The 21,922-nt window shown below is 44.0% G+C and overlaps 2 protein-coding genes across 8 annotated transcripts in view; one reads left to right on the top strand and one right to left on the bottom strand.

Annotated features, from left to right (window-relative positions):
* Positions 1-72: 72 nt before the first annotated feature.
* GSTZ1 (glutathione S-transferase zeta 1) lies at positions 73-9,927 on the bottom strand. Of its 3 annotated transcripts, none has more exons than XM_058829801.1 (9): positions 9,789-9,927; positions 6,780-6,831; positions 6,136-6,203; positions 4,547-4,627; positions 3,955-4,080; positions 3,350-3,425; positions 2,506-2,558; positions 1,186-1,235; positions 73-451 (listed from the first exon to the last, which is right to left on the bottom strand). In XM_058829801.1, exons 1-9 carry the CDS (start codon positions 9,807-9,809, stop codon positions 325-327), a joined length of 654 nt encoding a protein of 217 aa, XP_058685784.1. In that variant the 5' UTR covers positions 9,810-9,927; the 3' UTR covers positions 73-324. The 3 variants fall into 3 exon arrangements, with proteins under 3 accessions (XP_058685784.1, XP_058685787.1, XP_058685786.1); XM_058829804.1 differs by lacking the exon at positions 9,789-9,927 and adding an exon at positions 9,278-9,401; XM_058829803.1 differs by lacking the exon at positions 9,789-9,927 and adding an exon at positions 7,370-7,477.
* POMT2 (protein O-mannosyltransferase 2) overlaps positions 9,342-21,922 on the top strand; it is a 28,282-nt gene continuing 15,701 nt past the window's right edge. For 4 of the 5 annotated variants that reach the window (XR_009276617.1, XR_009276618.1, XM_058829780.1 and 1 more), the window contains exons 1-10: positions 9,914-10,113; positions 10,785-10,869; positions 11,663-11,767; positions 11,997-12,105; positions 12,997-13,105; positions 14,521-14,680; positions 17,243-17,349; positions 18,254-18,336; positions 19,372-19,481; positions 21,493-21,559. Coding sequence is in view for 3 of the 5 variants with exons in the window: in XM_058829780.1 (XP_058685763.1) it covers positions 9,914-10,113; positions 10,785-10,869; positions 11,663-11,767; positions 11,997-12,105; positions 12,997-13,105; positions 14,521-14,680; positions 17,243-17,349; positions 18,254-18,336; positions 19,372-19,481; positions 21,493-21,559 (1,135 nt within the window). In the remaining 2 variants the exon portion in view is untranslated. Of the gene's footprint in view, positions 9,468-9,913; positions 10,114-10,784; positions 10,870-11,662; positions 11,768-11,996; positions 12,106-12,996; positions 13,106-14,520; positions 14,681-17,242; positions 17,350-18,253; positions 18,337-19,371; positions 19,482-21,492; positions 21,560-21,922 lie in introns of those variants that run through there. The other variant, XM_058829781.1, reaches the window with a different exon arrangement.

Below are 21,922 nucleotides of genomic sequence, written 5' to 3'. Positions count from 1 at the left end.
TGGCTCAATGCCTCACACTTGTTTATGGCCACATTCCCCAACCCAAAGCCATACAGAGGGAACTTCTGATCATAATGGATACTTCTGCTTTAATCTGCTTCATGGAGATAGACTGCATAGAAAAAATGAGTAGCTGCAAGTGTTCCAGCACAGGCACAGCTCCTGTAAGCCATCCACACTGTTTCCAGGTCTTCTGTCTTTCCCACCCAGATGAAAGAGAAACAACAGTACTAGGGATTCCTATTGGCACTGAAGTCCTCCTCAAATTGGAGGTGTTATCTTCTTTATCATGCCAGCTTTCTAGATTTAATGAGTAGAAAGGCTTCAAGCTCGCAGCTCTGCAGGAGTATCTGGCTGCCGGGAAGGGTGGCTTATTTTGAAGGCCTCTAACTCCAAGAGAGCTTTATTTATTCTGGTTATTGTGGGATATGGACCCATGTCCACTTTGAATCTGTAAAAGGAAAAGAATTTGTGAAGTACTATGGGTTGGAGAGCCAGTGCAGCAGTGAGCAGAAGTGCAGAGCAGTGTGATAGGCCTGCCTAGTATGGGAGAATCTCACAGGCATTTACACTAACAGAAAAGGTTGATCCTTGTAAGTTTAAAAACAAATTCTAGAGAGATTGATCAGTGCCTGGAGAGGTTGTAAAGGCTTCATCTCTAGAGGTACTCAAAACCAGCTGGATGCAATCCTGTGCCACTTCCTCTAGCAGGGAAATTAGACCGGGTGACCTCCAGAATTCCCTTTCAACCCCAATCATTCTGTGATTGTGTGATCTTCACCAGATTTTTACATAATGTGCAGTACAAGGTAAGAAGACACCGCTTTTCCTGGAATCATACAGCCACTACTTGTATGAGTTTAAGGCTAGAAATAACTAGTCTGATTAATCTCTTCCTCCTGTGTGCAATGTGAGAATAGAGCAAACAGGGACAGAGAATATGGAGTGTGGGCAACCTCAGCTTTTCTAAGGTCATAGATCAGGTTTACCCAGGGGCCTCTAAGAGGAGACCACAACTCCTTACTTCCAAAAGAGACAATATTTATGAAATAGGAAAATTCATAGAGAGAAGAAACATGCAGGAGGGATACTTTATAAGAGGCAAAAGGAGCAGCAGAAGGTAAGATCTGACAGCCTAGCATAAATATGTGTGTTGAAGAATATCTCAAGCTTAGCCTTAATTACCTTTCAGCATTGGCAACTTGAGGCACTAAACACAGATCAGCCATGGAAACCTGCAAATATAGCAGAGAAAAGGGGTTAGAGTAACTCAGAGCCTGTTCCCTCATACTTCCCAGCGGTGGCAGGCTTTGAGACCAGGACAGAAATTATTTTATCAGTCAGTACAGAGAAGTTGTCATGATGATCTAATTCTTTAATTCAGCATTAATAATACAGCAACAGTACAAGAAAAATAACTTAATTGCAGTCACTAATAGAAGCCATCAGCTTTTAGGGAGCTTTACATTTACCAGCTGATCATTATGACCTCAAGGACACTGTGCTTCTATGGCAACTGCCTCTGAGCAAACAGGTCTGCTGGCAAGCTGCAGATGGAGGTGCTGGAGGGAGGGGGTGTTTGCATGGCTAGGAAAAGTTAAGTAAATTTTGCTCATTTGCACTGCAGGAGTATCAAGCAGGTCCTGCCAATGTCAAGACTTGATATGTGATAGGGCCTCTGTACGCAGGCTCAGAGACTTGCAATCTCAAAGAAGACTCAAGGACAGTGCTGCTGGCTGCCTATCTGCACAGACAGAGGCAGCTGCCCCCACTCTGCTCCCCAGGTCACAAAGCCTTGGGTGCCTCTCAGAGCACATGTTATTCTCCAGCATTAGATCTTGTAAGTAGCCGTCACCTACCAAGGGCCCCATAAGGCGGCTACTAGAGAGACCTCTGCATCCCAGCATAATGCAGGAGATTTCTTTTTTTCCTAAGGCTTTTATAGGAAAGATCTTTTACCTCTTTTACCTTTTATTAGCAGAACTAATAAATGGAAAATGCCTGAGCTGCCTCTAGTTTGGTAAGGGCCAGAACAGCTTTTACATGAGCTCTGTGAAATCTGTCCATATTAAAACTGGATGATCAGAGCAGAAAAATACAAGTTGGTTAAAGGTTCCATAGAACAGAGCTAAGAACTGAACCCATGTTTTTTGAGCCAGGCTTTGCCCCTATGACAGGACATGTTGAAGTCCAAATGCCATAAAGATGAAATATCTTTTTCCATATCCTCAAGTACCAGCCAGATCATAGATACAGCTGCAGAATCTGGCCATCAGCAGGTTGTAGGCAGAGATAAGTAAACACCTGCATAACTCTCTGCCAGTCAGTAATGGCCAGTAGGATCCTTGCAGCTGGTTTTTGTTATGGTGAAGGCACTGCATGTAATTCTAGGCACTGGATGGGATTGTGCTCTTGTCTTCTCTACTAATTTTCTTTCCTATTTTAGGGGAAGATACTGGGGTTTTCAGTTCTGCGATGGCACACAGGACTCTCTCAGATACTTACTTCATCCCCCACACAATAGCGTCCAGCAGTCTGCTGCAGAATCTGCTCCAGTGCTGTCAAGAGAGGTGGGACACTGGAGTGAGGCATTGGAAAGTCAATTGAAAGGGACACCAAAACACTTTCTAGACTGGGAATTATGTACAAGGGCATCTGAACCCTGAGCAGAGTATGAAAAAGGAGCATTTTGTGACAGAAACTAGAAGGAATAGATATCTTACTATAGTTACGGTAGTCTTTAGGGTCCATCAGCTTTTTTGGACCCAGGGTGACTTCAGCTGCTTCAGACTGCACTTGGAATACTATAAGCATAATGTAGAAATGCATGATTGTGGAGGGGAAAAATGCAAAAGTTCAGTCAATTTGTGTCTGTCAGAAGTGAAGATGGGCCTGTCATTGCAGCACATGGGGGAAAGGGTTTTGAGGGAACCAAAAGCACTTTATTTCTCTCAAAGAGGCAAATAAATACTCTGCTACTTGCAAGACTCTGTGGGAGTTTGCCATTAGATGTCTGATTACAAAAGCATATCTATCCATCTGTGTAGAACTTTAGAAGTGCCGTGAGCCCTTGTGCTTCAGAATGAATCAGCTGCTATAGTGTGCAGGATGGCACCAGGCTTCCACTCTTCCAGGTGCAACAGTGGAAGTGTTCTGTGTACATCTTCCCTCTCAGATCCTGGGGATCTACCAGTCCTGGAGAAGAGACTGGGCAGGAAGAGCACTATCTCTGCCAGCACACCAGCCTAGGAATATCTGTAGTTCTACTTGAAAAGGCAAGTAGAATGCCAGCAGTGCAGTATTTTGTAAGGTCAGCCAAAATACTGATCATTTCGGATGTGGGATGTACCTTGAAAGCCAGAGGTGATACAGTTCTGAGCCCATTCCATTTTTTTCTCCCCTATTTGTTTCAGGACACTCAGGTTCTGTGAAGGCAAAGCAATCGCTAGGTTAGATGGCTACTGCTGGCCACTGCTTACCCACTGTGCCATCCAATGGAGGAGAGGGGAGATGAGGAGTTGCCAAGGCTGAACCCCTGGCCTGAGTTCTGTTGGTTGGGTTAGCCCTGACCTCACCTGCACTGAATCATGCACCCTGCTGTATCTTTCTCTTGGTACTACCCTTCTGTAACAGTTGCCAGGGTATCCCTTTACCTCTTCCCTTTGGGCTGCTCAATTCTCTTCATCCCAAAATGTCCTAGACTCTGCAGTAAAACCATATGGATTCAGCTCTTTCTAGAAAGAACCCTGAGATGCTATAGGATTTTCTGTGTTGGAAATACTGTATTGTTGCCATTGGCATGATCAGGCAGAGGTTAAGCAGATTTCATCTGCTAGCACACCAATCTGAAGTTCTGCCACACAGTTGGCTGGTAACAATTTAAGGAGACTGAGAATTCCAGAGGCAGAAATCCTTTCTGATTCTATCATTTGCATGGATCTGACAAGGCAGTACCTGGAGTGGTTGAATGCCAGAGACAATGTGATCAGCGATCATTCTGACTTGGGCTCTCTTCTTTGGATCTTGGGGCAGGAGCCTGGGGTTAGGACGTGTCTCTTCTAGGTAATTAATTATAGCTAGCTGTAATGAACAAAGAGATAATGGGAGGTTATTGGAGAGCCAAGGAAAACTTCACATCCTGAACACCTGGGAAAGGGAAGCTGATCCAAGAGAATACAACAGCTTTTGAAGGCAGTTTGTTACCAATCCAAGGAACAGAATAACCCCTCTGACATCTGCCTGTGACCATTTGGTCCAGCTATAATTTCAGGCAAATTATGAAACAGCCATCGAAGTCAGACTACAAACTGCTTAGTGAAAGGTGGAGTTATGAACCAAAGCAGAACTGAACTTAAATCCTTGGCAGTAGTTTCCCATCAGGGAGTATTTGCTATTTTTGTTTCTAAGTGGGATCATAAATGCCATCTCTTTTTCCAATGTATAGGTGAGAGCTCTGGGGAAAAATATGGGACAAAGCCATCCCATCCAGATTGGGCAGCAGGCTGGAGTGAAAGGTTAACTGATAGGGATGTAGCTGATAACTCACTGACTGAGAAAGGATGATTCCATCAATTTTCAAGGCCGGGACTTGCTGCATTGGATTCAGTGCCTTGAATTCAGCAGAAAACTGTGGAAACAAAACTGAGTTTAGTCTACAGCAATAAGAAATTCTTCCTCCTTGTTTCCTTCTCCCAGGACCCAGTTACCAAATTTTTTTCCCCACCTCTTTTTTTTCTCTCTAATACTAATCTTTGCAGTAAATTATGCTGTACTATTAGTCTTACAGCTAAGTTCTCACTGGGGCTCAGGGATCACTGCAACCAGGGCCAGACTGCCTTATCTCTTGATAAAGCACCACTGCAATGCCCAGAATGGGTGGTACTGCATTGGTGCCACTATTACTGTCTCAGTTGTCCAACTCTGCCTTAGCCCATACCAGCCCATTGAGCCAGTGGTACTACGAGGTGCACAACTCCCTCCTATGGACCCCCAAGTAAGATCTCAGTGAAGACCTCTTTTGGCAACCCACCTCTTCCTTTGGCAGGCCCTTTGCAGCCCCCTGCAATATCATTTAGCATCTTTTGGATACCCCCTATCCCCACCTCCATGCATTTTCTGGTGCTAATTGAATGAGGTTGAGTCTGTTTAAAGTGTGGGGAAGCTTCTCTGAAGTCTGTGCTCCAGACATATTCAGTTGTAGCAGGGTAAGCAAAAGATCTTCAGCTGTTCTAGTATGTTTATTCAGTTCTGTTAAAATTGTTATTATTTCATCTGTTTGGTATGTTCTTGGTTCTCCCCCATTTACTGCTTTGGTTGGTTCCATTTGTCTGTTATGTAAACCCCTCCCAGTTTTCCTGAATGTTCCCTGTCAATCACCTTTACCCTGCCCCATCTCCCCATTCATCATCATAAACCCCACCACTCCTTCCAGCTCCTTCCATGTTTATCATCCCTTCCTTGACATGTTATTGGTTGTTATGTTATGTTCCCGCCTTCCTTATATCCCCATTGGTCCCTGATGTTGTAACCTCCTCCCCTTACCCCTCCCTCTGTGAGCTCTGATTGGACCCTGGACTGTGCCCGCCCCTGCAATAAAACCCAGTGCACAGAGGCGCTCTGGGCTCTCTTTGGTCCTGATGTCTTCTAGCCCAGACCCTTGTGCTTACCCCCTCTCCCGAATAAACCTGTTCCTGGGAAGTACAGCTGAGTGAGTCTCCTCCTTCCTTTTGCCATTACCCATGACACCTGATTTGGCAGAGCCCGGCAGGATTCGGTGCTCTGAAGGTTCTGCAGTGGGATTGCTTTTCCCCTGCAGTTCCCCCACTCCTGGTGACTGCCCGTGCCGGAGCACACCGTAGAGCTAGCCCGGAGCTCTGGTGTGGCCAAGAGCAGCGTCATTGAGCCTTACGGATTCAGTCACAAATGTTTGAGAGAGAAGGCCTCTAGTCTCCTGCAGTCATATTCTCCTCCTGTCTCACATGCCAGGGAATACTGGCTGAAAGCAACTATTAATTACACAGAAGTGGTGAGGAATTTAGTAATTTTGCCTGTGAACTTTCTAGTGCTAATCCCAAGTCTCCTAATGATCCCCAAGTTCAGTACCCCTGGAGAGAGCTGTGGTGTTTTTATCCTTACCTGCTGTCCTCCATCCTTAATGAGGTTCACTGGTACCAGGTCATACGAAATTCCTTTCAGAGCCAGTGCTAGGGAGAGCAGAGTGTACAGCTTCAGATAGCTACATTGGGACCAGTTTCATTGGTAAAGGGCTCAGGGAAATGTTAGCATCTACATTTGAAAAAAGGCCCCATCCCTCAAGGAGAGTAGCCTGAGTCCACTTAGAAGACAGAGCTCTGGCAAATGAAGGCCCAGAGCACTAAAGATAGTCCTGGCAAAACCACTGCATTTTTCGAAATAAGCTTTGCAACTCTTTGCAGCACAGCCCTTCCTGATTTGGCTTATAGAGGGCAGGGGACCATGTGCTCACCTGTAAAAACTTTCTGTCTCAGTACAAGTAGGGACCATTCCCAGCCCTGTTTAGCTCTCAAGACCTGGGCAGACCAGAATCTGAGGCAGTGTCATGAAGACCTCTTATCTGTTCCTCTCTAGTCCACCTGCTCCAGGTAAGCAGCAGTCTTCCCCTCCTTTCCCATGGGGAGACACCTCACTGTTCCAGACTCATGTTTGCTGACATCTCTGTTAATAAGTGATTGATTAATTGGGTTAGGGAACGGGAGGATACTGCAATACTGAGACAAAAAAAGATCAACACTGAATCTTACCGGTTCGCACTCTCCAAGAACAGGAACTTCGGAAATAGCTGTAAAGTATGGGCTGAGAAGAGAAAGATAAGAGGGTTATATGCTGGGAGCACCAGAGAATGTATGTAAAGAGAAGAATACAGGAGCAGAAGGCATTTCAGGAACTGTTACAAAAGGGGAGAGCAATGTTTGGAGGAGAGAGGGCTTCTTTCTTAAAGTAACTCTTCCTGATTTGGCCATACAGGTACTATCACTGTCTCTCATAATAGCCTTTTCATCATCCAGTTGCACCTGATGTTTCCAGCAATGCACAAATTATTCCCTATTAAGCTTCCCTCTTTGTCCCTATCCAATATTGCTAACTTCTATCCCTTGCTAGATTTCTGAAACAATTTCTGTACTCATTGTGCCATTGAAGCACCTGTACTGGGTATTTGCATGGCATGAAATAGCTTTTCCAGCCATGCAGGGGAAAAAGCCAGACCTCTTTCCAAATAAGAAGAGCTTCTGCTGTTCGAGCTGAAAGCCACGAAGGCAGAGAATTCATCTCTGTCTGAACTGTAACACTAAGGCAGCCTTCTCAGATGCTTCCACCCTATCCAAACTCTCACCTTTTCAGATGCCATGATGCAGTTGTCTCCACAAAAAAACCTCTGTGTTTTCCCTTTTAACTCAGCTGGAATGGGGAAAGGCTGCTCTCCTAAAACCAGTGAGGAAAGGACTATGCCCCCTAATCTGTGCTCAGGGCACAAAACCCAGCCAATCCTGAGTCACTGCAGTCACCCTCTCCCACCCCTGATATCAAAACCATTAACCAGATTTAAGCTTGGAAGCACATTTAGGAACCGTTCTTATTTCTGTAGTTTTTCATCCAGAAGCAAGATACCTAGAGAGCCTCCTATGCTGTCACCAGTTGCCAATGCAGGAATCTAACCCTGGAGAAAAAATAAAAGAAAACCAAATCTGCTTGCAGAATTTGTTTCACTAGGGAATGACTGCTAGCTCTGGGAATGGGCTGCCTTTGCAGGGAGATTCCTTAGTGTGCTCCTGTAGCCCACCTCCCACCCGTACTGGCCAGTACACAGGATTTTCTATGTTGCAGATATGAGAGAAGCTGCTACTCTGCTCTCAGACCAACTCTATGTAAAATAAAAGGTTGCTTTTTTTTTGTGTCACAATCTTTTCTTTCTACACAGGAAATTGGTACCCATGTATGTCTCTAAATAAACCTGTAATCATGTCTCTCCTTGCTTACACAGATCCAATGGCATGACACGGATCTCTCTGTGTCTCTACCCTCCAAAAATGCATACAGTTTTTTCCAGAGACTAGCAGAAAGACAAAAGAAAGCAGGGATATGCTCAGTTATAGTCTGTCAAGAGAAAACCAGAGACACATATGATCCATGTGCTCCAGTCCTCTTTGTAAACTTCATGCTTCTCCTTCATTTTTGATTGGCTCAAATATCTTCAAATAAGGTATGTCTTTGACTAAATTACTCAGATTTATAAGTGAGGAGGAAAGTGATGGCAGTAGTGGTAACACGTTAGTGGACAAAGCATTCACTGATTTTCTTAAATTCTTTTCTTCTGGGATCAGGGCATTAGAAATATCAGCTATGTTAATTTTTCAAATGTTTAGCCTGCTGAGTTTCAGGGAAAGGAACAGAACTATGGCTTCAAAAAAGAAACAGAGCATTCATGAGATAGTAATTTTAATTGCTTTTCCTGACGACCTTGCTAATGATTTTTTTTGGCTCAGAAATCCATGTCCTTTACCACATCTATTTTGGACTCTGGCCTCTCAGCCAGCAGACATTTCTCCTGATTCTCTCCACAGTTCTTTTTTGGTTTTACAGCCTATGCTATCATTTGGAATAAACTGTGCTAAGCTAATTGCCTTGCTCTGTAATTTCAAGGCCCTGGGGGATTTCACTGAAAAGAACATGGAAACCAACTCATCGTTCAGCTGGGACCTGTTTCCAGAGGTTGGGGCAGGGAGTGGTCTCTTGAGTTCATGCTGTTTTACTCCTAGGAGCAGGGCAGATCACAGGCAAAAATAATCAGCTAAGACTAGAGACAGCATAAATGTTTTGTCCTCAGTGGACAGAACCCAGAGTGACACTGGGTCTTCATCAGAGGAAATGTTGAGCATGGTCCAGGGAAGTCTCAGGAAAGAATTTCCTGCATTTACTACCCTGTGGGATAAAATCCCCAAAACCTGCAGTTTAGACTGGTTGGAGCTGGGATGGTAACAGGAGGACAGGATTTGCTTGATGTCTTGTGAGAGTTCTGTTTTGGTTCTGTTTTCATTTCTGGCAATCAGTGAGGAAAATGTGGGCTTAAATACCAGTCCAGAGTAAAAATTTGGGAAACGCGCTTCCCTGTTGTGAAAGACAGAAGAAACACCCCAAACTTAGTGTGTTGACCTCTTAAGATTCCTGTGTTCAGTACGGTCTACTCCGGCTACCTCTTTCCAGGCGATATGCAGGATGCAGTTGGGAAGGCCGAATCTCTGACCTTTCCTGAGAGCCATCAAGCCCAACAGCCTACACACAGACATTTCTCCTTGGGGCCTGGCATGGGGGACACCTCGGTGCCTGACAGCCACTGCTTGTACTCTGCTGACTTCAAATGTAAAGCTGAAAGAACAGATTTGCTCCTAAATTCTTAGTATCTCCTCAATAGGACTTGAACGCGAATATGATAAGTATCACCGCTAAAAGCATTAGCACACTAGAGCATTTTATTTAGCAGGGGGTTAAATGCCTTGTTTTCCATTGCGACAGAGACACGGCTGCAGGCCGGGGCAGCGGGGGCGCGGTCGTCCCGGGGACCGCCAGCCCGGCCTTCCCGGGCTGCCGGGGCACCAGAACCCACAGCCAGCGACAAGGCCGAACCGAGCGAGGCCCGTGCAGGCCAAAGGCGTAGAGCCGCCGCCCCAAGCCCCGCTCCCTCCGGCTCTGGCGCCGCCATCGCCCCCCGCTTCCCTCCCGCCCCGCGGGGAGAGCGCGGAGCCAGCGCCGCGTACCTTGGCGGCGGCAGCGCTCATTGCCGTCCCGGCCTCCGCTCAGGGCTCGGCGGCTGCCCGGCACCGCATCCCCGGGACTGCATCCCCCGGCGTGCCCCGCGCCGCGCCCGCGCTCCGTGCCCAGGATGCGCCGCGCCCGGCGCGCAGCAGCGCGCGGCGGATGCCCGCGGATGCCTCCGCGCCAGCGGGAGCCCCGCCGGGGGCCGGGGGGGCCGGCGCGTCCCGCCGCCCCGCCCGCCGCCACCCGCCCGGCCGCGCTGGCCCTCATCACTCTGCTCAGCTTCGCCTCCCGCTTCCACCGCCTGCGGGAGCCGCCGCACGTATGGTACGGGCCGGGGCGGGGCGTGCGCCCCTCCGGCGGGACGCTGCCCGGGCTACGGGTGGGTGCGTGTCCGCCTCCTCCCGGACACCGCGGCCGGGCCTGCGCCCTGGCTCCCGGCCCGCGCCCCCTCCCCGCCCGGCCTTGCCCGGCGTGGGAAGGATCCCTGTTTATGGCCGGCAGGTGGACGGGACACGGCAGTGAGGGCCACGAGGATGTGCTGCGCTCTCAGGCCAGCCCGGCCTGGCCCCTGCGCCCTCCCCGCTGCTCTCGGGACGTGCTGCAGGGAGGGCTCTGCGTCCCGGGGAGCCGGTTTCGGGGATCTCTGTGCAGCCGGCCGACTTCTTAACCTCGCTAAGGCAATTTGGAATCAAAAGGGCAAACCAGAGGTTTTAGAGGGGTTTTTTTAGAGGTTTAGAGGTTTTAGAGTGATAATATCAAACTGTTTAAAAAAAGGACCTTTCCTACAATGGCTGCAGTGCTCTATGATTTCCCACTGAGCATAACGCATTGTCTCATATGGAATGCTATACTCGTATGGTAGTAACCCTCTATACTATAAAAAGCATGAGTAAAAAGACCTTTCTGGATTTTTATTTTTTTTTCTTCTTAACTCTCTTCAGTATTGTAGCAGATTGGTTATTGTGATTTGTGTTTTGTTGGTGTGTTTTTTCCAGTTGGGATGAAACTCATTTTGGAAAGATGGGAAGTTACTACATTAATCGGACCTTCTTCTTTGATGTCCATCCCCCTTTGGGGAAGGTAAACTGCTTTTCTATTACATGTTTCAGAAGCCACAGGAGTGGGTCAGTTAAAGTCTGCCTCTGCCTTCTGGCCAAAGGATGTGGTGAACAACAAAGTCCTTCCTAACTGTTGTTGACATCATAGCAATTTGCATTCTGTGTCCAGAACCTCAACTTGCAACTTACTGCCTTCACAAAAAATGCTTCAAAAATAAGAAAAGCAAACAGCATTGCATGCTGAGTTTTTGAAAGGCTTGACATGAAAAAATCAATGTGACCATTGGAGAGCATATGTAGTAGAAGCCTATATTTTTAAGGAAGGAAACAGTTCCTGATAATTTATGAGCAAATGAGATGCCTGCCACAAATGACCCTGAGAACACTGATTTCCTGTTCTGTAAATGAACTTGTTTTAGCACCAGTGTGCTAAAACTAGTATAGTGTGGATGAAGGTGCATCCTCCTGCCTTGTCAAGGTTATCTTCCTTTCAGACTGAGTCTCCTGAAATTAAAGGGATAGGGAGCTATGGGAGACTACAGAATTCTCTCTGCTGTATCCCACACCTGGTATTTTTCTTGACCTTGCAGTCATCCTTATAGTCTGTTGCAAAAATAATTCTGATTTTGCCTTTAGACAAAGGGCAGTTTGTATGCATATGATTTCTGTAAATAAACTCTTCTTTGGATGATGTGTCTGAATTACTTGTCCTCTGGATCAATGTGGCTTCTATAAAAACCTTACCTGCTGCTAGCCTGGATACTTTTTTCTCCAGTGTGATTTTTCTGACCAGTTTTTTCACCATTCCTCTTCAGATGCTGATTGGACTTGCTGGCTACCTTAGTGGATATGATGGTACATTTCCTTTCCAAAAGCCAGGGGATCGATACGAGCAGCACAACTACATAGGGATGAGAGGGGTAAGGCTCTGCAGGCTAGTGTCAAGATGGTTTGCTTTCCTGTGCCTTTCAATACAGGGTGTTACATCTTAAGAACAGCTCTCCCTGATCAGATCAGAGATATGTTTGGGAGGGGAGGGGAGAGGAAGGGAGGTGAGGAGAAAGGGAAGGGGAAAGGAAAGGGGGAGGGGTGCGAGCTCTTGTCCACTGTGGGTGGGATTATAACTTCTCCTATGATCTTTTCCTGCAGTTTTGTGCATTTCTTGGCTCCTGCCTGGTTCCCTTTGCCTACCTCACAGTGTTGGAACTGTCAAAGTCACTGCCAGCAGCCTTACTCACAGCTTTCATCCTTATTTTTGGTAGGTGTTCCTGCTACAGCAAACTTGAGTATCTTAATTGTTCAGATAATTTAATTTCTGGATTACCATGTGTTGCCTAACCAGGGGATATTTGGGTTAGTGAGAGACTTTCTCAAAAGCAAAGTAATTCCACATTTTTTTATATAAATATGTATGAGGCTTTTTTATTGGTGGTCCCCTTAAGAATTTTAGTCTTGTTTAGTTCATAGATACTTGTGTTACTTACATAACCACAGTTTTGGATTAGATTGCACCTTAATTTTAAAAATTTTTATAAGGCAGATGGTCAGGAATGATTTTGCCCACCAGTGAAATATTGGTGTTTTCCGTGTGAGTTATATGAATTACAGAGATGTTTAACAGGCCCTGCATTACATTAGAAGAATTCACAATAAGAAATTAATAAAATCTGTTGTTGAATTGAGCCAAGTGGAGAAATTAACCTTGCAAATGGAGTTACCAAAATAGGAGTTTTTTAGAGGACACACAGGTATTGAGAAATGGAGACTTAAAATATCAAAGCCATATTCATTATTTATAGGTACAGTCTGAAAGATGACTTCTCCTCTGGCATCCTCTGGGACCATGGTGGTGCCTTAGGTAGATCACTGCTGGCTGTAATCCTCTCCATCTGAATATGTTACCAGTACTTTCCAAATGGTGCTTCACAGATTTCACTGCTTTTTTTTTTGGTTTTGTATTTATTTTTATTTTTGTTTTGGTTTTTTTTTCTTTGTTATCCATGTAGGAGATGAAATGCTGTAATCTCCTGTTTCTAAAATTTCCTGTCTTCTTCTTGTTTTGACTACACTGAGGAAACCGAATTCCTACAATCTTAGATGCACTTTGGAACTGCAAGTTTTTCTGACATTGCTGTGTATCTCTTTGCAGATACAGGCTGTATTACGTTGTCCCAATATATTCTGCTGGATCCCATTCTGATGTTCTTTCTCATGGCAGCTGTTCTGAGTATGGTGAAATGTAACAGCTGTGCAGACAGGTAAGATAAGGATGATAATTTTGTTAAACTATAGGTATTTAATTTTCACACAGTTAAAGTAATGTCTGCCACTGGTGATGTGTGAATAGTTGAACTGAGATTATTTCAGGAAATTTGAAGGTGAAAATATCTGTTGATAGCAGAGAGAAATTTTTACTGTGAGAGTTTGTGTAGTTAGGGAGAAAGTACTGTGACTGGAGTACACCAATTTACCTGTGACTGTCATTTACCTGTCAGGTAAATTGGTGTACTCCAGTCACAATACTTTCTGTTGACTTTATACTGACTATAAAAATCCTGCTGTAATTTGTTTGATTTAGAGAAATGGCCACAAAAACTTAGAGGGAAATATAGCTGGTGTGATTCTGAATAAAGTAGTCAAGTTGCTATGGATATTTGCTATAGACCCATCCAGAGAGGGTGGTGGTTCAGAGGTGCTGGGATATGTCAGAAGCCTCCTTTGTGGCTGGGCTGCACAGAGTAGTTTCCTTGAAATGTATCCCGAATTCAAAGACAAAAAGTTGAAATTCTGTGTTATTTATTTCATGAAACATTCAAGAACTGATTGTATCAATCTTAGTGTGTCTACAGTTCATGTGGCTGAAATGCTGCCTGCAGCATCATGTACAGCTATCCAAGGCCATCCTTACCTACAGCTCATTCCCCAGGGAATGCAAGCACTAAATTACAGGGCAGTGCTTGATCAGCTCTGTGTGCTTTGACCTGAATTTATTTTTCATATCTTGGAACTAATCCTTTTGTCAAAGTAGTTGATACTCTGAAAATTAAAAGCCAACTCTAGCTATCGTGTTGCTTAGCAGGTCATCGGGGTTTTGTCTAGTTGAAATAAAAGTGTCAAGGCATTAGGAATCAGAAGGAAAAAGGTTTTAAATTCTGCTGTCATTTTTTCTGATCTCTCTGCTATGGTTCAATTTTATGTCAGTTTATAATTTGTTTGCTTTCTGCTGCAGCATTGGTTTGTGTTTTGGATAGATGTTTTCCTCTAAGGCTTTCTTGCTTTAGTAAGGGTGGCTCGTCTCTGCCTCTTGTTCTTCCCCATGTCCCTAAATTTCTGAGACAAGTAAGTTTGCACTTTCTGGAGCAAAATTCTTGTTCCTGTTCTCAGAGCTTCCATGTAGTTCTTCACACTAGTATTTTAGCTTATACCTGATGTCTGTGTTTCCATCCTTGAATGGGAGATCTGGGGTATCAAGACTTCACAGGCCTGTATCTGAAACCAGTATCCTTGCATGATTCTAAACTAAATGCAGAACTTATTTTTCGTCTTATGGGTTCCTGAGAAGACGGACTATAATTTTGTGGGGCAATTTATTTGTTATTTATTTTTGTGATAGCAGGATGCCCATTCATGTAGCCATCATTTTATTTACTGACTTGCTCTACTGGTCCTGCAGGCCATTTTCTGCCTCCTGGTGGCTCTGGCTGAGTCTGACTGGTGTGAGCCTTGCTGGAGCAATGGGGGTAAAATTCGTTGGCCTTTTTGTAGTCCTCTTGGTTGGCCTGAACACAGTCTATGACCTATGGGACTTGCTGGGGAACCTCAGCCTGTCACTGGTGAGTTTCAAAGGCTTTTCTTCACTTTAAGGTTTTTTTGTTTTGTTTGCTTTGTAATTGTCCTAGTCTTTGACAACCCTTCAAGTACCCAAACCGAGATACTCTGTCTGCAGCAAAGAGGGGCATCTGATGTGGGTGATGAAAAATGGAGATTAAGGTTATAATGAAAAAGTTATTGCTAGACTTTTGAAAAAAAACCCACACTTATGTTAGGAGGGCCTGATAATATACACAGCAGAAAGATTGTTACTTCTTCCTGAGAGAAACTGTTACCATTCCAGTTGGCTAAATTTTGTGTCTAAGCTAAAAATGCTCATTGTGAGCAGCTTTACAGTGGCCCAAAGCAAGATGCTGTCCAACAGTGTTACCTGACCTTCCAAGGAATATGTGCTACCTGGCAGACAGGCATGTTTGCAGCACTTAGTTTGCATAAGCAGCGTGAGGTCAGGCACTTCTTGGTGAGAGTAAGGGGGCAGAGGCTGCATAGCTGGAGCATCACAAGTCATAGAAATGCTCTGCAGCCTGCAATATCCATAGCCAGTTTAGAGGATGAAGGCAGCCATAGTCTGCTTGATTTCACACACATTGAGTTCTTTTAAGCCCTAAAAAAATTGCTAGTGGGTTTGAGTGTCCTGGTCAAATGTATTGCATTTTATATTTGAGAAGCATGGAATCTGCTAGTTGGAGAAATGTCTTGATGTACCATTTGCTGTCTTGCAACCAGCAGGAAGACAGATTCTTCAAACATATCTTTTAAAAGGTGTTCAGTTCTCTTCTTGTATCTTTTGAAGCTTGAAAATTCTATTTCTTTCGCTTACTGTTTTTGTCTCGTTTGTCTTATAAACAGTAGGGACATGGGGGGACTTTTTCTATTCCTCCTGTGTGATTTGTTTTTTTGATTAATGTGAATCAATATGGGCTGCAAAGATTCAATGTTCCAACTCCAGAGAAATACTTTTTGAGCAATGTCAGTTAATTGCATTTGAAATAGAACAAATCCATCATGTCTATGCTTTTTGCCAGCAGACAGCTGCACAGTGATTTCATTTGTGCTGCTGGCAGCAAAGGCAGCAAAGCCCTGAGTGTTAGAATATGGAAAGAAATTTACTCCAAAAGATAGATGCTTTCTGAGTAGCTATTTGGCAACTGTGGTGCTTGAGGAGAGGGGAAAAAAAAGGCGAGGATTAATCTCCTGAATAACTTGCCTCTGCATTTGTTAGGAAGCTACTCTTGATTATTTACATGCAGTTTTTTGGGGACTAACTTGATTTCTAGAATTCTCAGCTTGTGTTGGTCCATTGTTCTGGTTTGCTCACTGGTGTCTTTCACTTTCTTTTTTTTTACTTTGCATTGAATTCCTTAGTTAAAGAAAAGCATTTCATGAAAATTGACGCATATTGAGGCCTTTTTAAATGGGGAACTGAAGGTTAGTTCATGTGCCTCTCCACTGCCTGTATTTGGTTATGTACTATCAATCAGCATTTTCTTAAGTGTACAGTGCTTATTAAGTGTTCCGCTGAAGTACTTGAACTAAACAACTTTTTCCTTTGTTGACTTGAGTGAGTTTTGCAAGGTATTCAGCTTTTTCCATTCCTTCTAAATTAATTGGTTCTGGTGCTAAGGGATGGAGAATGATTAACTTAATGATTATATGATAGGTATCATGTTAAAAAAATATGGAGAATAGCAACTGCATCTGCTTTCATCCACTTCGAAGTTAGTGTGGGCATTTTGCAAAGTTTTTGCTATTTATTTTTTTTCTCCTTCCACAGCTATTTATTATCCCCCCTCTATTTCACATTATTTACTCTACTAACAGCAGTATCAGTTGAATGTGAAAATGTAATAGCTTCTTTGGCATCTGTTTGCAAAACATGTTTTCAATTGGTTGAAATAAAATATTTTGCTTTCATTTTGGGACATCTGAAGAACAGGTTTTGCTGCTGACTTCTGTAACTTCTGGCTGAGCAGCACTAGAAGTTGCAGTGTGAGAGCATCCTTGCTAAGCAAGGTAATTTCTGTAAGTGAAGCATATCTAGATCCCCAAGATGTCCTGGTTCATTCACATTTGCATAGACTTATTGGGGGAACAAATTTCCATTTTCCCTTTTACTTAGCTTAGTAATAGTAGTACTTAATAGTAGTTACTATTTTGGAAACCATCTCTTTGATGTGATTTTGGGTCAGGATGTGTACCACTGATAAACTAGTTAAGGTCTTTGCTCTCCAAGTATTTTCAAGGGGGGCTGCCCAACCAGCCTTCTTTGCCGAAGTTAGGAACGCTCAACACTTTGGAGTGTTAAACTCTCCTACTGCCTGTTTTTGTCTCTTTTCCTATGACCCTAAAATTTTGAGGTACCATAGCTCTAGCTTTTGGAGATACACAGCAAGGTCTGCCTCAGCTTTTACCTCTCTCTGGGCCTTTCTGAGGTAATTCTACAGCCTGGTGAGCTTTCTTGCACAGCAAGCTCGAGCTATAGGACTGCTGCTTAGAGTCTGCTGAAATAAGGAAAGGAGTGAAGTTGTTCCTGCACTGTTTGATGGAGATTGTGTTTGTTACAGGTCATGTTTGGGAAGCATTTACTGGCTCGTGTACTCTGCCTCATCGTGCTCCCACTTGCCCTCTACACGGCTATCTTTGCTGTTCATTTTGCAGTGTTAAATAGAAGGTATTTCACAATGTTTTCTCCAGAAGCATTACTTGTCTTTGCTTTGAATTAAGGGTACTGGTTATATAGTACTCCACTTTCAGTGTCAGAAGCACAGCCACAAGCCTTGTCTTTGTTTAATTCCTTTCCCGAACTCTCTGGCCAAGCTGGCAGTGAAATTGAATTTGAGCTTGAGACTTTCTGAAATGCCAAGCAAGTAACCTAACCAAACTTCCTGTCTCATTTTTCCCTCTTCTCTTTCTGGGACCTGAAAATGTCTAAACTCCATTCTTTGTCTTTTTGTAATTAAAAAAAAAAAAAAAGTTATTGCATTCCTGAAAAATTAGTGTGAGTGTACCTGAAGGGAGGGCTCTTTCCTGAGTGCTTGCAACCAAGGGATGCTTTTTACAAGGAAAGAGCTAGTAAAATGGCCAGGTAATGTGTTCTATATGCAAGCATTAAAAAGTGGGGAGAATAAGAATCTCACTGTAGAAAAAGAATAGAAAAAGAAATCTGCTATTTTTCAGTTAAAGTTGACTGATCTTACCACTAACCTCTTAGCAGAAGTAAGACTACAGGTACCACAGAGAAAGGCTTTGTTATATCTGTCCTGACAGAGGGTCAGTTTATTTGTTGTAACACCTGTGAAGACAGTTCTGATGCTTTCTGCAGTGCCAGCATGTACATTTTTGTGACCTCAAGCCCTTGCAGCTCTGGACAATTTTCTGCAAGACTGTCTCTATCTGCTGTGATTCACAACATTAGAGAACTGTGCCTCTTAAGGGAACTGCACCCACTCTTCTTCAGATTCCCAGTCTGGTTTTATAATTTTTCTTCTGTAAAAACAACTTGGTAATTCATGACAGAGGTTTGTATGCTGTTTAGTGAGACTTTGAATTTTCATATTCTTTGCTCTCTTTTGTAGTGGTCCTGGGGATGGTTTCTTCAGTTCAGCATTTCAATCCCAGCTGATTGGGAACAATCTTCATAATGTCTCTGTTCCAGAGCGTGAGTGTCCAAATGAATAAAGCACTCTGAATGTTGTCAGTGTACATGAGAACTTTAGTAAAAACGGTGTCCTTGTGACTCAGTGAAAGGCAGTGTGAATTGTACCTTCCATGGTCAAGGCCAGATCTTCCTCTGTGCAGTTTTATGTGTTGACAGAAAGAAAAAGGCTGAAAATAGCACCATGTTCAGTACATGGTCACTAGCTGTTTCATCATTTTCCATCTAGAGGGAAAGATGCCATTTTGAGGGGTTTGACTTGTGTGCATGCATCTGGTCATTCTTTGGTTCTATATTGCTTGATACAACAAAAAGATGATTTCATGTTCACCTTAGATTTGTAGATGTTCAGATGTGGGATTTGTTTCCTAAATATGTGTAAATGTGACACAGTGTGCCACTGGTCCAGCTGTGTTGTACTCAGAATGCATCTGAATTTAGCAAAAAGAAGTCTCTGTGGTTGTTCCCTAATCCTCAGGTTGGCTAGGGACTACTGAGCCTTTAAAATGGTTTAGCTTTCTGATTACTTCAGCTTTTTTCTGGCTGTGCCCTGCTCCAGAGCTGTCACTGGGGGAGCATCAGGTCTGTTCTCCAAGACTGCGTTTTCCCACTTGCACTGGTGGGGTTAGGAAGGAGGATGTCTTAAGCCAGTGTATCAGCTCTGCTATCCAGTAGCTGAGCTTGCCTCCCTTCCCTCTTGTATTGCTGTAGGGGTCAGCAGTATTTTGACTGTATATTCTTAGGGAAAGCTATCTCAAAAGTCTCATGAAATTAAAAACAAAGGAAGGCCTTACCACATCTGTTTATGTTAAAACTTAGTGGGAGGGTTTTAAGTGTTTCAGCCAAATGTTATGTAACAGTTTCACTGCTTAGGGATGGGAGATAAGCTTGCAATGGGCACTGTGGAGTAATGTGTCAAACAGGAAACAAACTTCCATCAAAAACAAGGGGGAATGCATGCCTAATCAAGCACTGTAGACTAGCTGGGGGAGATATAGGAGAGCTGCCTGACATCTTTTTTCCTCCTTTCTCATGCAGATTTGGCATATGGGTCTGTGGTGACAATGAAGAACCTTCGGATGGCAGGGGGATACCTTCACTCCCACTGGCACCTCTATCCTGAGGGCATTGGGGCTCGTCAGCAGCAGGTTGGTGTGCTGTGGTAGTACTGCCTGTGACTACAGCCATTGACTTACTCTTTTTGCATTTAGCATTAGGGGCCAAACTGCTGGGAGCTACATGTTTACTCAGCATCTGTTATCCTCTCAGTGCCACAGCTATGCACTTGGCTTGGAACTCTGACTAAAAAGGAGGCTTGAAGAGAGCCTACCACGCTGCATCAGAGAGGTGACTTACAGTAACAAGGCTTTTCAAGACCGCTGTCCATAAGTGGAATCCAAGAGGACTTCAGAATAGTCTTCCATAATGAAAGTTACCTCATGGAAGGCTGTAAAACTCTGTTTAAAACAAATACATTATCTTAAAACTTTAGTGGCTGTATATTAAAAGCAAGGGAATAGAACTGCTGTATATTATTTTTACTCCAGCCACTGGCCTCTATGAGCTTACTTGAATCCCTCTCCTTTGTGCCTTGTTTCCTTCATCTATCACCAAAGAATTTGTAGTGCTTTGCTCATTAAATTAGATACTGTACATTTGTAAGCTAACGTAGCCATATGGAAACCATCTGAACTAACGGCTTCTCATTAAATGATTAAGCAATAAGTGAAAGTAGAAATCAGAAATCGTGTAACTATCTCTAATTAAGAAGTACAAACACTATAAGTGGATTTCTTAATTTTTGTTCATCATCATCAAGCTTCACAAATCATTGCCGTTTCTGCACTTCTACCAAGATGCATTCTGCAGTTTGATTATTGGTGTCTAAAAATTATTCTGAGATCCTTGAAAGAAAGTTGCCAGAGAAACACAAGTGTTTGGTTTTTAACGCCCTGCTGTCTCTGTGGCTAGGAGGAAGTTTTCAGAAGTCAAAACTTTGTCTTGGTCTTTTTTCCTGCTGCTTGTCACAATCAGAATTTCTAATACTCTAGCATGACATTAATGTTTATTACGGTGTATGGAAATGCCATGCTAAACTGCTTTAAGCATAGGCAAAATTAGAGTGCAGATCATGCTTTATGACACTAAAAGCAGGGAAACGCAATTTGGAGAGGACACTAATGGGAGTTCCTTGTGGAAAGTGGGAAAGGGTGGAGATTTCCTCCCTGTGCTCCCTGCCCTGGGTGGTAGGATAACAGTAGGGTTCTAGGGTACTTTCAGGGTTCTGGAGAGGGGAAGGGAATTAAGAACTTAGAGAAGATTTAGAGGGGAAAAAGTGATCTCTCTGCTTCTGTTTTCCCCTCCTCTCCTGATGGCTTGACCTCAAGGTATGAGGGTCTACCTCCAGCTCTCCCTTCCCCATCGTCACACACTTCTCCGTGTTCTGCCTCTCACCCACCCACTGGGTGGTGCTCCCACCTGAGGCACAGGTGGGGCACTGGGCTGGGGTTCCACAGAGCAGGGCTTGCTGCTCTGTAAGGGGAAGGTGGGCAGAGGGAGTACGGTTCCACGTGCTCTGGGGAGCAGCAGCCTGGAATAAGATGGTCTTTGTGTCCACGCTAGCAGTAGATGCTCTCTGTGAGGCTGAGCAGGCTGGCAAGGGTTAGCTGTCTACCATGTGTGGCTGTAATGGGTGATTCCTGAATCCTTACCTTGCCTGGATCTTTTGGCAGATACTATGGATGTCACAGTCAGCCTGTTGTCATAAATCTCAACTGTCTGTAAAGCCAGTGAAGGTTCTTATCTCCTGATTCAGATAGTGGTCAGAGATTATTCAAGAGTTCTAGTTTGGGTATCCTGTTGTTGTAGAAGGAGCCTCTGAAACAGCGTGAGAGGAGGTCAGACTGTGTTTGGAGGCTGTTGGTGCATGTGAACTGCCATGAAGTGCTTCTGAGTACAGGCTATACACTGGCTAAGAGGTGTCATCTGGGTTAAGGAGCAGCCCTTAACTGGTTTCATGGAGGGCACTGTCATAAAGGTAATCCCAGGATTTCTGTGAGGTTGGTGTATTCATTTGGGGCTTTGATTTGCTGTTGAATGTGTGACTACTATCAACAGCCTTTTTCTTGTTAAGTAAAATAATTAATCCTGTCATTTCAGGTCACTGCCTACTTACATAAAGACTTGAATAACCTGTGGATCATAAAGAAACATGATTCAGATACAGGTAACAAATACCAGTAAAGTGCCTTTTATAACTGCTGCTTCTGTTTTTCACATAAATATTCTGAGTTCTCTCCAGAGTGGAGCATCCTTCATGGATATGAGGAGGAGAAGAAGAAGAAGAGGAAGCTGTCTCCATCTTGATTTACACTGTGTGTGTCTACTGTGTTTTTGGTTCTTTTCCAGATTGTACAGCTGAAGTAAATAAGCTTTTCTTAGCTGAAGGTTGCATTGACAATTTTTCAGCTGTGTAAGGCTGCAAATAACAGCAGAGAGGAAATTTGTCTGAACTGAGTTAATATTTTTTGCAATCTGTTACTGTGTCTATGAGTCTTGGGAAAGCTGGGTCCTGTTATGGTCTGGTACA

Source organism: Poecile atricapillus, chromosome 1 (assembly GCF_030490865.1).
Source record: "Poecile atricapillus isolate bPoeAtr1 chromosome 1, bPoeAtr1.hap1, whole genome shotgun sequence".
NCBI classification, from domain to species: domain Eukaryota; kingdom Metazoa; phylum Chordata; class Aves; order Passeriformes; family Paridae; genus Poecile; species Poecile atricapillus.
The sequence above is the reverse complement of the archived record's forward strand: the minus strand, read 5'-3'. Positions and strand labels throughout refer to the sequence as shown.

Excerpts from the sequence above, each read along its gene's own strand:
- GSTZ1 (XM_058829801.1), bottom strand. The coding sequence starts at position 9,809 with ATGAGCGCTGCCGCCGCCAAG. Across the intron at positions 4,081-4,546 it reads GAATCATCCTTTCTCAGTCA|CTAGCTATAATTAATTACCT; the intron begins GTGAGTTATCAG and ends TGTTCATTACAG. Across the intron at positions 1,236-2,505 it reads GCTATTGTGTGGGGGATGAA|GTTTCCATGGCTGATCTGTG; the intron begins GTAAGTATCTGA and ends CTATATTTGCAG.